Source organism: Eumetopias jubatus, unplaced genomic scaffold, assembly GCF_037043125.1.
Source record: "Eumetopias jubatus isolate StellerSeaLion01/CBP00866 unplaced genomic scaffold, mEumJub1_p1.0 scaffold_8, whole genome shotgun sequence".
In the NCBI taxonomy this organism is placed as follows: domain Eukaryota; kingdom Metazoa; phylum Chordata; class Mammalia; order Carnivora; family Otariidae; genus Eumetopias; species Eumetopias jubatus.
In genome coordinates, this window is record NW_028274814.1 from 92,838,268 (window position 1) to 92,853,517 (window position 15,250).

At 41.4% G+C, this 15,250-nt stretch overlaps 1 protein-coding gene across 7 annotated transcripts in view; it reads right to left on the reverse strand.

The window, feature by feature from the left end:
* The window catches only part of GRIP1 (glutamate receptor interacting protein 1), a 393,897-nt gene that overhangs the window by 32,477 nt on the left and 346,170 nt on the right, over positions 1 to 15,250 (reverse strand). For all 7 annotated transcript variants that reach the window (XM_088025633.1, XM_028111005.1, XM_088025632.1 and 4 more), the window contains 3 exons: positions 5,878 to 6,022; positions 3,646 to 3,785; positions 3,297 to 3,491 (listed from right to left, as the gene is read on the reverse strand). In XM_088025633.1, coding sequence (XP_087881759.1) covers positions 3,297 to 3,491; positions 3,646 to 3,785; positions 5,878 to 6,022 — 480 coding nt within the window. The remainder of the gene's footprint in view (positions 1 to 3,296; positions 3,492 to 3,645; positions 3,786 to 5,877; positions 6,023 to 15,250) is intronic.

Genomic DNA, 15,250 nt, shown 5'->3' on the forward strand with positions numbered 1-15,250 from the left:
GGGAATGGGACAGCTATCGTGGACTGTAGGGTCCAATAAGAATGTGCAAGGTCTTCCTGGTATATGGTAGACAGTCTGCTGAGAGGCTGGAGGCACAGGTTGAAGAGATCACCTACATCTCACAACATAGTATTTAACAGGGGAAAAAGTGTGGTTCTGTGCCTTGCTTTTAAAGAGTCAACTTCACTCACACAATCTGGAAAGACTTGGTTTAACCTAATGACACAAGTAAAAGAAAAAACAAAAAGCTAGACTTTGAGATCTTGGTAAGCAATAAGCACAAAATGAGTGACACACAGGATTCAACCACCACAATTCTATGTCGAAGTTGATAGGCTGCTTTCATAGGTTCTAAAATTTTCAGCGATAAAGGTGACAGGCTTGAGTTGCTCTGGGCTGTCAGACTGTTGTATAACCTTCCTTTCTGATGCTACACTTGAATAAGCAGAGAGTTAAACTTGAACATACTCAGAAGAGAGGCCCTCAGGATGATAAAGATACTCAAAAGTAAGTTTTATGTAAGGAACCTTTAAGGACCTGGGGCAATTTTGCTTGGAGAAGGAAAGACTTCAGAGAGGCATGAGAGCCGTCTTTGAGTTATCTGAAGGGCTGTCAAGAGGAAGAGGCTTTTGTCTAGTTCTAAATGACCTTGAGGGTAGAATGTAGACTAACAGGCAGGAGCTACAGGCAGACAGATCTCCACTCAATACAAGTGAGAACTTTGGGCTCCGGGCGCGGGTTGGGGAGATCTGCCTCAGCCCTCAGGGAGCACCTGGTCACCACGGGCGCTCGGGTCCGCACACGAGCTGACTTTGAAATGCTCTGCTAACACTGAGATCCTGTGATCAACCAGCCTTTCCTCGTCCATGTTCCTTATGAGACCTGAGGTGAGTGCTTGGGAAGCACTGTTTTTTACAAATATGAGGTATTGTTACTGCGTTCTCGTCTTGGAGGACGTGATTCACTCACAATTGCTATCTTCTCTCTCTTTAACCTCATGAAGATTTCTAACTTATTGATGCCCAATTTAATATTATTATCACTACTAGTCTCTGTCTAGGAATTCAAATTTTCAAAACCTTCACGAATAATAAATGGTTCTTCATTTTTTTTCATGTGGGAAAGGCTCTATGTTTAGTATGCTAATCAGGGTCCTCATCCTATGGTGTAAAAGGACAGAGTAGCTAAGTTCTTTTTTTCAAATTATTTTTTTAGTTTTTAAATGTATTTATTCATTTTAAGTATTCTCTACACTCAACATGGGGCTCGAACTCATGACCCCAAGATCAAGTGTAGCTTGCTCCCCTGACTGAGCCAGACAGGCAGCCCTGAGAGTAGCTAAGTTCTTACAGATTACCTTATGGGCAGAACTCATTAAAATCAGTAACATCCTTACAAAAAAATCTGTGTAACAAGAGAGTCTCCACATTAAGAAACAATAAATAAGCAAGCACATTAATAAACAAACCTCAGAGTCTACTCTGGTAGAATCTGACTTCTGTCCTTTATCAGAGACCTCTGGTGGCTCATCAACTCATGGGCAATGAGAAATCAAGAATTTGATCAATGAGAAATTAATACATAAGTTATCTGGTGGCATAGCTAATTTGTCGCAAGGTATTATGACTTAGAAAAATTAATTGCCAGGTAAATAAAATCACCAATTCTATTTTGGGTCTTCAAAATATTTTCTCCACTGAACAGTATCATCTCTAACAAGTAACCACTTGATGATTTTGAAATATTCCTTTTCCTTGCCCCCCGCTCTTCATGGGACTTGACAGAGTGACCTAGGCAAAGGCGAGCTGAGAGAAGAAAACGAGCAGAACCATGTGGAGGCTGGAATTTATACCAGGCAAAAAAAGAGAAGGTAAACTCCACGTGTGCGTGCGTGCGTGCGTGCGTGTGTGTATAGATTCCCTAAATTTATTTAATTCCCTATCACTTGATACTTTTCACTAATATTTAGACATTGTAAACAATACCTAAAACAACATCTTTGTCTGTCTCTGATATAATTATTTCCTTAGGATAAAGTCCTAGAAATGGAATTGCAAGGTCTAAGGGATTATGAGCATTTGTAAGGCTTTACGCTGTCATCTTTAAGGTGTATCCGTTATATCTTGCTTCCAAATAAATTCCTCCGTGCAGCTAGTGGCCCACCTACAGCTTTCAGCACATGTGAAGATGGCCAGGATGCCCCAGTCAACACTCCTGCCCTGGGGCACCTGGATGGCTCAGTTGTTAAGCGTTTGCCTTTGGCTCAGGTCATGATCCCGGGGTCCAGGGATCGAGCCCCACATCGGGCTCCCTGCTCAGCGGGAAGCCTGCTTCTCCCTCTCCCCCTGCTTGTGTTCCCTCTCTCGCTGTGTCTCTGTCAAATAAATAAATAAAATCTTTAAAAAAAAACCAACAAAACACTCCTGCCCAGTCTGTCCACCTTCAAGTAGGCAAGTAGCTGCGGCTCGACCTGGAACTTACATATTCTCTAGGCACTGCAGGGGCAATCTGGAACGTCCTTTCCTTGAGGGATATTTTCACCAGAGATCCAGATGGGGGCAATCATATCTCAATCCCATATAGGAGAAATACAAAGAATTTCTGACACACTTCTTTTTTCATGCTACGTATCATTGGAAGGAAAGAGATGTTTAAAAGAAGCTTTTAGTTTATGAGTCTGTATTCAGTCTTAACACTTTTTGTGTGTTTACGTTCTATGAGTGAGGTTTAACTTCTAATGCAAGTTATACTTCTTCACATGAAGCTGATGCCTGTGAAGAAAAATCTACTATATAATTTTATATATTGTGGTCACAACTCTCTCACAGTGGGTATTCAGGAAACCTGTGTAAGTCTCTGTTAAAAGTCAGGAGGAGGCAGGAATAAGTGGGGTCACAAATCATCGGCTCATCTCTTAAAGCACACCTTCAGCACTCCCCAATCCAACTTTGTGGAAAGCCTGCTTAAAAAAGTAAGAATGGGGCCTGTCTTCAGTGAACCACTTTATTGTATGGCTTGCCTCATATTAATCTAAGCATGAAGGACAAGCTCTGAATTGAACACTCAGACATCAGTGGACCTAATGGGGCCTTGCTAGCATTTGATGAATGTTCATGACTCATCAGTATTAAGGAGGAGAAAATGCAAGGCCACCATATTCAGTGTGTTCCATCTGGTTGCCCTGAAGCAGACACGGGTAAAATAAATAAAGATTTTTTTTTTTTTCCCCAAAGAGCAGAAGATAGATCTTTGAGGAACACAGGCTTCAACAGTAAGCCCTCTTGGTTTGGACATACCTTGGTTCCCATAGCTGGTGTCTATTCCGGAGCTGTCCCATGAGTCCACTGCACTGTCCACGCTGGGCACAGTGGACGGGTATGTGTCGGTGAGCTTGCCCGGCTTCTGTGCTGGGGAGGGGTCCTCCTCCACATCCCCCAGGTCACTCAGGTGGCTAGCAATGGGGAATTTCTTGGGACTTGATGCTGACTGGGCTTTAAAGACAGAGGAAGGAGTTTAAGTCTGAGAGTAAATTTCAATAAGAAGACATTCCAGTACTCCCTCTGGAGAGAGTCATTTCCCTAGAAAGACACAGAGAGGGACAGAAATACACTTAAAATCCATAATTGTGGCTCTCGACCCACTCACCATCTGTCTGTTTCTTAATTTTCAAGGTGACAGTCTCTCCTGCCATCTGTAACAAATGGATGGCTTCACTCAGAGGCTTTCCTTTCAAGCTGCTGCTATTGATAGCCAGGATTCGGTCTCCTATGTGGATCGCGCCAGTTCTGAAACACCAAATAGTAATAGGAAAGGTAGAAAAACCCCTGTGTGCCACTGAATATAAATTCCCTGCCATGCTTTATATATTCATAGTAATAAAGGCTTGGCAAGGGTCTCTAGAAGCCACTTCTCGCTCTCTCCTGGGCAATGTTACAAGATAACTGCATCTGTTGTGAATAACTTTTTAGTTTCAAATAAAATTAGAAAAACTGTTTTAATTAGGATGTAAAATGGACCTGCATGCTTTTTAAATTCTAAGAAAGTTGAGTCATTTGGTAACCCTCTTAAAAATCCCAAAGAAATAAACAATGTTGGACAATAAGAGCAGTGATATTCAGTATGGGGCATTCCTTCTTTTTACAGACCTAAAAGGTTGAACACAACCATCACCCCAGCTCACCAGAAGTGAGGCTCAGAGAGATGGGGACCTCCATCAGACCCTGGTGTGTCAGGGCCCCTCTGTTGGTAATTCTAAGGATTGAAAAGGCTGAATTCAAGAATCAATTCATGCTACATTTTAATCCAACTCTGCCACTCTCGGTTGTGTGACCTGGATATCTTGTTTTAACCTCTCTACGATGGGGATAATCATTTCTCAGGGGAACCCTGAGCATTAAATAGGAAGACTATGTAAAGGGCTCAGCCCGCTGCTTGAAATTTATTGATCAATGAACTAATGAACCTTTGACCTTGTCTCTTCTCTTTCCATCCTCACCCAATTCTGAGCTGGCAGATTGGAATTTATAATTTTGATGTTCACCATATCCATCTTTGGAAGCACTTGGTGGGGCAGTAGTAGATTCATAAGCATTCAAACTCAGGGATGATCTAAAAACTCAGATCTCTCCCACTGGGTTACAGGCTGTAGATTGGGAGTCCCAAGCACCAGCCTTCTGTTGTACTGGCTCAGTTTAAGGACAGTGAGTGAGCGGATGAGCCCAGCTCACAGGCTGCCTGCGGCTGAGTGCGCTGACCACAGCTTGCTTCTGGGGTAGCAGGCAGCAGCAACTGGGGTAACAGAGGTGACATGGGGTCACACAGGTTATGAGAGACTGCTTAACGAGTCCACCCGTGTATCTACTCTCAAAGAATGTTTTTTCTTTAGAAACGAAAGATCACTTCATTCTTTCATAAAGTATCTCCAGTTTAGGAAATATCTATGTTGTAAGCCATAGAACACTTGACCAATTACATTAAACTTTTCTTGCTGTCTCCCTAACAGAGATACCTAGGACTGTCTCTCTAACAGAGGAAGCTAGGAAAGGAGAGTATCTAAAGAATACCACATCATAGGTGTCTCTGTTAATATCACAATATGACATCCCAACAGGGTAACCCTTTCTGGACTGCCTCAGTGCCCTCATCTGCCAGATGAAGATCTTGGATGAGCTGACTTCCAAGGTACCTTGCAGCTCCAAGATTCTGCAGTGCTACATCTCTATTTTGCAAACCACTATCTGTGTCAGCATGAATGAGGTGCGTGCATTCCTGAGCTAGATTACTGGAGGAAAGGTTTGGAATATGCACCACAACATGTCTCAGAGAGAAATGCACTTTAACGGGGGCAAGGGGTGGGGGTGCGTCTTCACCAAAAGAACAAATGGACGTTCTAAATTATAAGACATTATGAAGATGGGTCACTGCACTGTATTTCCCCAAATCTTTGTAGACAAAACCTGTATCATCCTCTTTGGAAAACACAGTGGCCAAGCCCAGTACCTGTCAGGAAATGCAGGCTCAGTAAATGTTTGCTGAATTGGACTGGACAAGCCTTTTAACCTCCCTGAACTTCAGTCTCCTCCTCTCAAAATGGGCACGATATAAATCCACCTCCAGTCCACTGTGGTCAAGTGTATACATTTCCAGAGAGTAACATCAACACTAAGCCCATGACATCTTTTACCGCCTGTAAGATGCCTCTCAGAGTCAAGTCCGACCTCTGCCTGAGAGTTCTCAAGCTCTAGGATCGATCCTTTGTGTAGATGTGAAAAAGTTAACAGGTAACCAAGCAGGAGAGGGGAGGATATTTCTACGCAGCTGTGAGGAAGGAAACCCATCTCAGACACAGGTAATTGTAGTAGTTTCTTGAAATTTTACCTTTCGGCTAATCCTCCTTTAGTGAGGCTTGAAATGATTATAGGATCAAACGGCTCTTCAGTTCCTGAAATTGTGATGCCAAGGGGCCCCCCATAGCGCTTAAGCTCCACAGTGTAAATAATTGCTCCAGAACTTTCTTGCTCATCTGCAATAAATGCCAAGGAGTCATAATTGGTTTCTTTGGAAAAAAGCAAAGTAATAAGACACATATATTCATACATAAAATAAGAAACTCAAGACATCATCATTAAAGCATTGTGTCTCAGGAAATAATTATTTGGGGAAGTAGATTCTCTGGGTAAGATATTACATTCTAATACAGGGATGTGGTCGTCCTTAGTGTTAGGCGAGGGCCTCACTGCCTAATGACCTATGTTTTAAATCAGTGAGTGATCCATCCAGCTGGCGCCACAAGCCCTTTAGCCTGCGTCCATGCCCTCGCACAGGGCTTGCCCAGCACTTCCTAAGTGTGCCCTAAATAGCTGTGGGAGGAGAGAGTCATGCAGTGACAGAGACTGGGCCAGACCATTCCTATTTCCAGGCCTTCACAAGCTAGCTAACTTACAATACAGAGAAGATTTTACTCAGGGTTGGAGCAAACTTTAACATATATGTGGTTAAGTGGGGCTGAGAGAAGTTGGCTTGGAAATCTACAATCCCTTGCACATTATTCCACTGATTGTATCTTAAAACGTCAATCCTATGAATGAATTTCCAGATATTGAAGAAAAGGTTTGAATGGTTCTCTCTCCTCTGTTCTTTAGAGGAAGAGTCATGTGAATTATGTTTCAGGAGAATATACCAGGCTGCCACACTGTCATGAACTAATTTTCACTATTTAACATTGGTATGAAGGGAATCGTCTGTTAACGCGGTCTGACTAAAGCACTGGCCCGCACGGGACACCTTCGGCATGGTTGGGTTTTTCGACTGTGTCAGGATTACAAATATGCAGTCTCAGACTTCAGAGTGTTGTATTTGCTTATGACATTTCTTGAGCATTTCTTGTTTTATTCCTTAAGCCCAGGAGCTGTGAATGGTTAGGGAGCTGTTTCATTTCTGCACCTAAGGATACAATGAAATGGTCCAGTAGCTATTTTAACAAAACAGTCAGCTTTTACAGTCAGACTATATCATAGCTAAATGTTAACACAGTCACATTTCTGCAACGAGCAGCTGTTCATTTATGACATGAAACCCTGAAATAAGGAGGAAAAGAAAAGCTTGAATTAACAATTCAATTATCTGTGTGTATGGTGAACAATTACAATGGACATAAAATGAGAGGTCTATAGAGTAATATAGGAAGTGATGTGTCCTCTCCTACCAGCATTTACTTCACTTCTGCCACAGATTGGGACTTCTGGAATGTACCTGCCACTTCTCCTTCCTCAATGCTCTACTCCTAATAAGCTCCACATATAGAGAATTAAAGACCGTCTACCATACACTGTAATGCTTAAATCAACCTCTTATGATATAAAAATATTCAGTATTACACTCAAATATATATATACATATATTTTTTTAAGATTTTATTTATTTATTTGAGAGTGAGAGAGAGCGCGCATGAGAATGGGGAAGGAACACGCCCCACCCCCAACACGGGTCCCATCTCACAACCCCGAGACCATGATGCTAGCTGAAACCCAGAATCAGATACCCAACCGAGGATGCCACCCCAGCGCCCCTACACTCAAATTTATATTGACAGCTGAGAACCCTCCACATTGAGCTTCGATACCTCTGTTTGATGGTTCACAAACTTCTTACAGGTTTCTTTTTTCTTTTTTTAATTTAATTTAATTTAATTTAATTTAATTTAATTTTATTTTATTATGTTACAGGTTTCTAATTAAGTGGTGGCCAACAAGGTGATGATAATCTACTAAGGAGCTGCTGTGAGAGGCTCAGGGATATGAGGATACAGTGCAGTATGGAGGTCAAAAGTCCAAATTTTTCTACCCCATATCATCATCCTTCAGAGCTGGCTTTGATATAAATGGATAGGGTACTATTGGACAGATTACATGCACCTGTACCACCTACTATAGTCTGGATAAAATTCTAGGCGAGTCATTTGATTAGTAGACCTTGGCATAAATATTAGTTGCCACTGGGCACTCTGCTGGCCGTTCAGGGTGGCTGTTTATGCCAGTGGAAAACCTTGGCCCTTCACTGTTCTCCCTTATAGGGCAAGCAGGAACACTACCTTGTCAATGGACACCAAGAATTCTGGGTTTGGCCATCAGCTCTTTATGGGAGTTGTGGGAAATAACAGCTGTCCAGTACCTGGAACCCAACTGCCCAGAACCCAGGAGCCTGTGGGAAGTTTCAGTTGAAACATCAGTCATAAACACTGGTCTACTGGGAGAAGGTGGAGAAACTGGTTCTCGTGTGCTCATTCTTTAGGCAACCCAGAGTGAATGCCCGGGGTTATTTTTTGACCGTTTTGCAACTTGCATCACAAAGATGACAAATTAACACCAGACAAGGAGTGAATGGGTTTAAGGTCACTTTAGGTGGGGACATTTTAAGTCAGGCAGCTGAGGCCTCACAATAACAAGAAGGCAATTCTTAAGGCACTCAGTGAGTTTAAGTAGTGATGGGGATGCAAATAAATAAAAATTTAAAAATGGCAGTACTTGAGTGAGGATGGACACGTTCCTATTACAGCGTTGTTACGGAAACAGGAAGAAATGATGCTGTATTTAAATTATGACAGAAATAGAAGCTGATTTCTGATTTCTTCAACAAACAAATTCTCAGAAACAAAAACTAGAAAGGGAAAATTTAAGAGACATTACAACCCAAAGCAATGGAGTAGATCTTTTTGGACCCAAATTAAAATCAGCTTTATAAAATCTATCATCTATCTATCTATATATCTACCTATTATCATCTCTATCCATCTGCCTACCCAACTATATATGTGTATGAAAATCAGGGAAATGGCACATTGACTGATATTGGATGATATTAAGAATTATTGATAACATTTTGAACTGTGATGATATGGAGCTACGTATTTTGGAAATCCTTTAAAAGAGTATCATTTAGGGCTACATTAATAACATTTACAAGATGGAATGATATGTCTAGAATTTCTTCAATATAATTCAGTGTGTGGGTCGGGGGAGACAATTAGGTTAGGAACAGAGCTGAAGCAAGATCGATCCTAAGTTAATAATTGTTGATGCCGGGGCGCCTGGGTGGCTCAGTCGTTAAGCGTCTGCCTTAGACTCAGGTCATGATCCCAGGGTCCTGGGATTGAGCCCCACATCGGGCTCCCTGCTCAGCGGGAAGCCTGCTTCTCCCTCTCCCACTCCCCTTGCTGGTGTTCCCTCTCTCGCTGTGTCTCTGTCAAATAAATAAATGAAATCTTAAAAAAAAATTGTTGATGCTAGGTGATGTATGATGGTTCATTACATCATTTTTCTCTATTTTAAAAATATATTTGAAGTTTTCCTAATGCAATTTTTTTAAAGAGAAAATATTGGGGCGCCTGGCTGGTTCGGCTGGGGGAGCATGCGACTCTTGATCTTGGGGTCCTGAGTTCAAGCCCTACCGTGGGTGTAGAGATTACTTAAACAAATAAATAAATAAACTTTAAAAACAAGAAAAGAAAAGACATTAATTCCCTTAGAGAACCCTGGTGGATACCTTGGGTAAACAGATTATTTAATTAGCTTGGCTTCCTTACTTTCATAGATGATGATGGTGGCTGCATATACACGGTCTCATCCAGACCCTACTGGCCCATCTGCCCACCAGGCAAAGTTCCCAGAGCTTCCCACTGCCACTTGCTCTAGAGGAGGCCCCCACCTCAGCTTTGCCCTGTTTTTCATAGCAACAGTTTCTTCTTCAATTGTTTTCCTGGGTGGGCTCCAGCCTTTGCCCCTCCCCCACATCTATTTTCACCAGTGCTGACAATATACAATTCTTTCTCTTTTCTTCCTAGAATGTTTTTAAAGCATAAATCTGTATATGTTACTCTCTTACTTGAAGTTTTTCAGTAGTTCCCAATTCTTTAAGAATAAAATACCACCTCTTTGCATGAGCTGAGTGGAGCCTCTGTGTCTCCAGAGGGGCCACACCACCCTCTCTCCCATAGTCCAGTCTCCGACCTTCTCTCCTCACTGAACCATTGCAGTTCATTAAAAAAGCACTTTTCCAACATGGTTAACCTTACATGCATTACTCCTTATGCACAAATACCTTTTTCCTGTGTATTCTTCCAGTGTTCTCAACTTCTTTTAATTCTTGTTCCCCTCGCCAAGGAGAAAAATGAAATGAAATTTAAATTCTCCCCAACAAGAGAAATTAAATATGAAGGAACAGATCCAGTCAGGTAGGGTTGAGCTCCGAAGGGCCACATTGTCACGTAATGTCTAGCATTCTTGCTCCCTGAGAACCAATCTTTGTCCCCATCAAGAATGCCTATTCTAGTATATACTTTTCCCTCTATGTTTGAATGATTTCTCCACTTGTCTCCTCCATTAGAACAGGATCACCTTGAAAACAGACATTTTTATCTTCATGTCTCCAGAACAATGTCTGGCACCAAAGAGACTTTGGTCAATGCCCGGACAAATAAGCAAGAGGATGAATGGATGTTCTCAGCCTGAGTCACAGTTCCAAGGGAAGAGGTCTCTAAGAGAGCTTTGTGGGTCAGCCTCCTTGCTCCTCTGAGGTCTAGTTTCCTTCTGCAAGGTGATGCACACCCAATATGGCTCACTCAAAGAGTGACACCAAGACCTGGGCTGCCACCGTGGGAACCAGCAAAGCTAGAGCACCCTCCCTCCACAGTGCCAAGACTGTTTGAGTCAGCTTCAGGCTGCACTTCCAACTCCATCTGCCTTCTCAGGCATTAGCCCAACTGGCAGTGGGAAGGCCCTAAAGCATAGGCGGGTGATAACTGCCATGTATGCTCAGACCATTTTGGAGGAGGAAGCACTCCAAGCCCCTCTCCCCTTGAGGCTGCTCCAGCTTAGAAAGGTGCAACTGGAGTGTTAAACCAGAACAAAAACTTTCTGAGAAGGAAAAATGTAGGATCACCGCTAAGTTTCGAAGTGAGCCCAAACAGATGTTAATGATATTATAAGAAGTTTTTATATCACAACAGAAGGTTTACAACTATTAGTGAAAGACATGAAAAGGGGCCAGGCTGCTTGTTTGCTCTGCTCAGCTCTAGTTAAGAAAATTAATGAGACCACAGAACAGACGCAAAATTGCAGCATTACTTATCTACAATGTTATTTTCGGGCTTCTTGAGTGCTGCCTGTTTAACAAAATGAACACTATCTGGCTTGAATCCATAATGGCAGCTGCTTGTGTGGACCAAATAGGAGGCTTGGATTTGGGAGAAAGCCTCTGGAATGCATACATGTGCAGGTCAATCAAAGTTCACTTCAACTAAAAGTGATGGAATTCATTTTACACAGTATGGCTACATTTCTTGGAGGACAGGCCTGAGAAAATGAACTATTTAGAAGAACACCCTTACAGCTTCCTACTGTTGTGTGGTCACTTTATCTGGCCGTGTCACAACAGTCTACCAACAGAGTTGCAAGGAGTTGCAGAGTGTCTAAGAGTAGAATTTGAATTTTTCTTTTCTTTTTTTTTTTAGAATTTGAATTTCTTTATGTTAGCAATCATTTATTAGTCTCCAAGTTAGGCTGCTTTGTGACAGTGCTTCTCAAACTATAGTCTTAGGGCCAGGAACTTTGGCATTATCTAAGTACCTGTTGGAAATACACATTCTCAGCTTCACCTCAGACCTGTAGGAATCCCAAACTCTGGGGGAGGGGCCCAGTCACCTGTGTTTTAACAACCTTCTGGGTGATTCTGACTAGAGATTGAAAGCCATTACTTTGAGATCAAGCATGAAAAAACAAAGGGAAGATAACCTTTTTTTTTTTTTTTAATCTATCGTGGGTTCTTTTTTGTAGCCAGCTTTTTGCCAAAACCATCCCTACTACTGCTCCTAGCCCAGCTAGGATCATTCTTGCTTGCTTGCAATGGGACCTTTCTGCTACTTCAACCTAGATTGGGGGGGGGGTGTGGGGGGAAGCTGGGGTAAATTATTTAGCTGGCTTAGCAATGATGAACTGAAAAAAAATATGAAAACTCAAATCTTTGAAGGGCAGATTGAACTGGTACTAAGGCTATATGTGCATAAGACTCTATTTGGAAATGTGTAACGATAATTTGCTTTGAGTGACACAAACGGCAGCCTGGAAATGTTTCCCTACACAAATTAGAGCCAATGAAGGTAAAATGCTGAATTTAGAGTCTCTAAAACATGCTGTATATTAGAAGCGAGGTGCTCTAAATCAAGAGAGAAATCATTAGCAGCTATGTATTTGATGGGCACCAAGGCAGTCATACAAAGCAGACAGATCCTTAGGAATTATTTGGGACAGGTTTGAAAGCCTCCAAGTACTTCTTCCTACAACTCCCCAGATTCTCAACTGTTTTGCCTCAGGGCTGCTTCTCAGCCATCCAATCTCCCCCTCTTCATTTACATTGGATCTAGATGCAACCAAGGAAAAACAATAGATTTTATATCAAGAGGGTTATTTGCATCTTTGGGTACCTAAGGATTGGGTAACAACCCTTGTTTTGGAGCCTCAGACCCAGGCAAGAACCATTTGGCTCTACTTGACTTACCTTCCTGTGGTAAGGAAAGATGAAAAATACAAAAGCTCCTGAAGGCAGAATGGTCACTGAATATTGGGGGGTGGGGGGGGCAAATCTCTATAATTCCAAGTGTTCCAAAAGATTTGGACACTGTAAAATAAAGCTAAAATTAATTTTAAAAGCATCCTAATAATGGCAGTTAGCATTTAGGATTCATTGGGCCTTACTAGGTGCCAAACATCATTGCTGAGTGCTTAAATATATGACCTCCTTTGATTCGTAAAACAGCCATGTGAAGTAGGCATTAACTGGACATTAATGGATGAGAATTTCATTTTCCCATTTCCCAGCTTGTCGGTTGTGAAGCTAGCCTTGTGTTCTTAGTCATTTCATTCTACTGCTCCCTGAGCCTGGGCTAGAAACAGTTGATTCAGACTTTTGAATGCCTCATTCTTCAGTACCGATTGCAACCGGTCATCACTGACCAAATACTTTGGCCTCACTCCCCTGCTTTACATCGTTTAATGGCTCCCATTGGCTTTGGGAGTAAAGTTCAAATTTCTTAACATGGTTTAGGACCGTAAGGATCTGACTTCAGTATATCTTTCTATGCACCTACTACCGAGTCCTTATACATAATTTTTGCTTCAGCTACATCTGCTACTTCGATGTGCCATGCTTTCTGATCTGCTTTGGCCCTTTCACTTCTGGTTAATTCTAACACGTCCCAAACGCTTTCAAGACCAAGGTTGTTAGAAGCATTTCCTTAGCTCCCCAGGCTCAAATGGATGCCTCCACATTCTCTTAGCATTTTGTGCTTACACCTAGAACATTCATCATATTATTACTTATTTTCTTCTGTATCTCATATAAGGTGGTGACTGACTTGGGGGCAGGGATTGTATCTTCTTTAATCTAAGACCTGGCTGACCCTAACACTTCATAGACACCAAATAAATACTGATGGCATGACTGAATGAAAAACAAAGACTTTAACAACTTCTGAGAGTAGTTCTACCATCTCCTTGGGTGAGGGACAAGGCAGAACAAGGCAGTTAGTATAGCTGGAAGGTGTGCTCACATTTTGAAGCAGCATCTATTAACCCAACTGCAGTATTGCTAGCTTAGGAAACCAAGTTATATTGGGTATGCTTATAAACTTTCTGTAACTGATGAGAGAAGCAAGATGGAGAGGGGCAGATAGTTAAGGAAAGAACTGGAAGACTCCTGGAGTATAGAAAGTCTGATATCAGTATGAACAACATTTTAGGGGGTGAAGACTATATACTGAATATTGCCCTTTTAAAATACTGAGACAAAGGATGGTAATAATTCAAATCACCAGTTTAATTTCAGATTAAGCACAGTATCAAACTTCCGAAATCAGTGACTGTGGTAATGATTAGTGGTTATTTCCCATTCATTTAAGTCTTGATGAAGGATAAGAACAAAGGCGGGGAAAGGTATTTTAGGATGTTATAGTAATAAAAATAGTCCCCATGTATTGAATACCAAATGTAAACATTTCTATTAATAAGTTACAACTGCTCCCTAAGGTGGGTATTACTATGTGCACATTACTGAAAATGGAGCAGAATCTCAGACTGGTTAAGTAACTTGCCCAAACTCACATAGCTCAAACGTGGTAGAGCTGGACTTTAAACTCAGGTCTGATTTTAAAGCATGTGCTCTTTATGACCACAGAGTCTGCCTTGAACACATTCATTTTGAATTATTTCCACCTCCCCTCCTTGCTCTGCTCTGAATAAAAGAGAATTCAGTTACTCAAATTATACTTATATTCTCATATTGGAAGAGGATACAGAAACACTCAGATTCTTCCAAATCAATGATCAGATGGTAATTTTCAAATTGTGGTCTGTTATAAAAACATATCTGAATGAGTATATTATTTTCATATACCAATTTCAGGAAATCTGGTTTGGGTAAATATATATCTCACACCTATATTTACAGTCTTATTTTGGGTAGGTGCATGGTTTTCAATGGAAGGATTTAGGATTTTAAAAATAGGACCTCCTAAAAATTAAAAAAAACCCAAAACTTAATAAGCAAGGGAATTACCATAGTATTAGGCATAGGGATTGTAGAGGGAAAGGTCTACAGAGGAAAAAATAAGCTGAAGGGAAGAAGCAATTGAAAGTAAGATCTGGCTGTCCAAGTGTTCAGTTGTTTCTGAAACTCCTCCAGCCTGACATATCTGCACACCCTGGCTTTGGAACTGGGAAAATAGCCAACTGTGGGCACTATACATATTCATCTCTGGCTTGGCTTTTTCACTCTGCATGGAAGGTAGCTGAGATCTGCTTAGTTTGGCAAATCATGAAAAATGGGTTTCTCCACAGAGCTTTGCTTCTTCACTAGGACAGAATCCAGACTGATGCTTGAGGCTTTATCCTTTTTTGAAATAAATCCCTAAAAGAAAGTGCAACTGAAGCATGTTTGTAAGGAGAAGAATGCAATGTTGGTACAGAAAATCAGTTGCTTGAGAAATAACAAGTGGAACTTTTTAAGCGTTGGTTATAAAATAGATTTGGATACAATCATCTTTACCAGCTGTACCGATGGATGCAACTACCAACTTGTTTTGACTTTGTACAGGAATCAAAAACACATGGCCTGACATGACCATAAACTCTAGATCTAGATGGCTTAATTATAGAAGATTCCAGAACACTGACAATAACTCATCATTGGTTGGAATTAAATT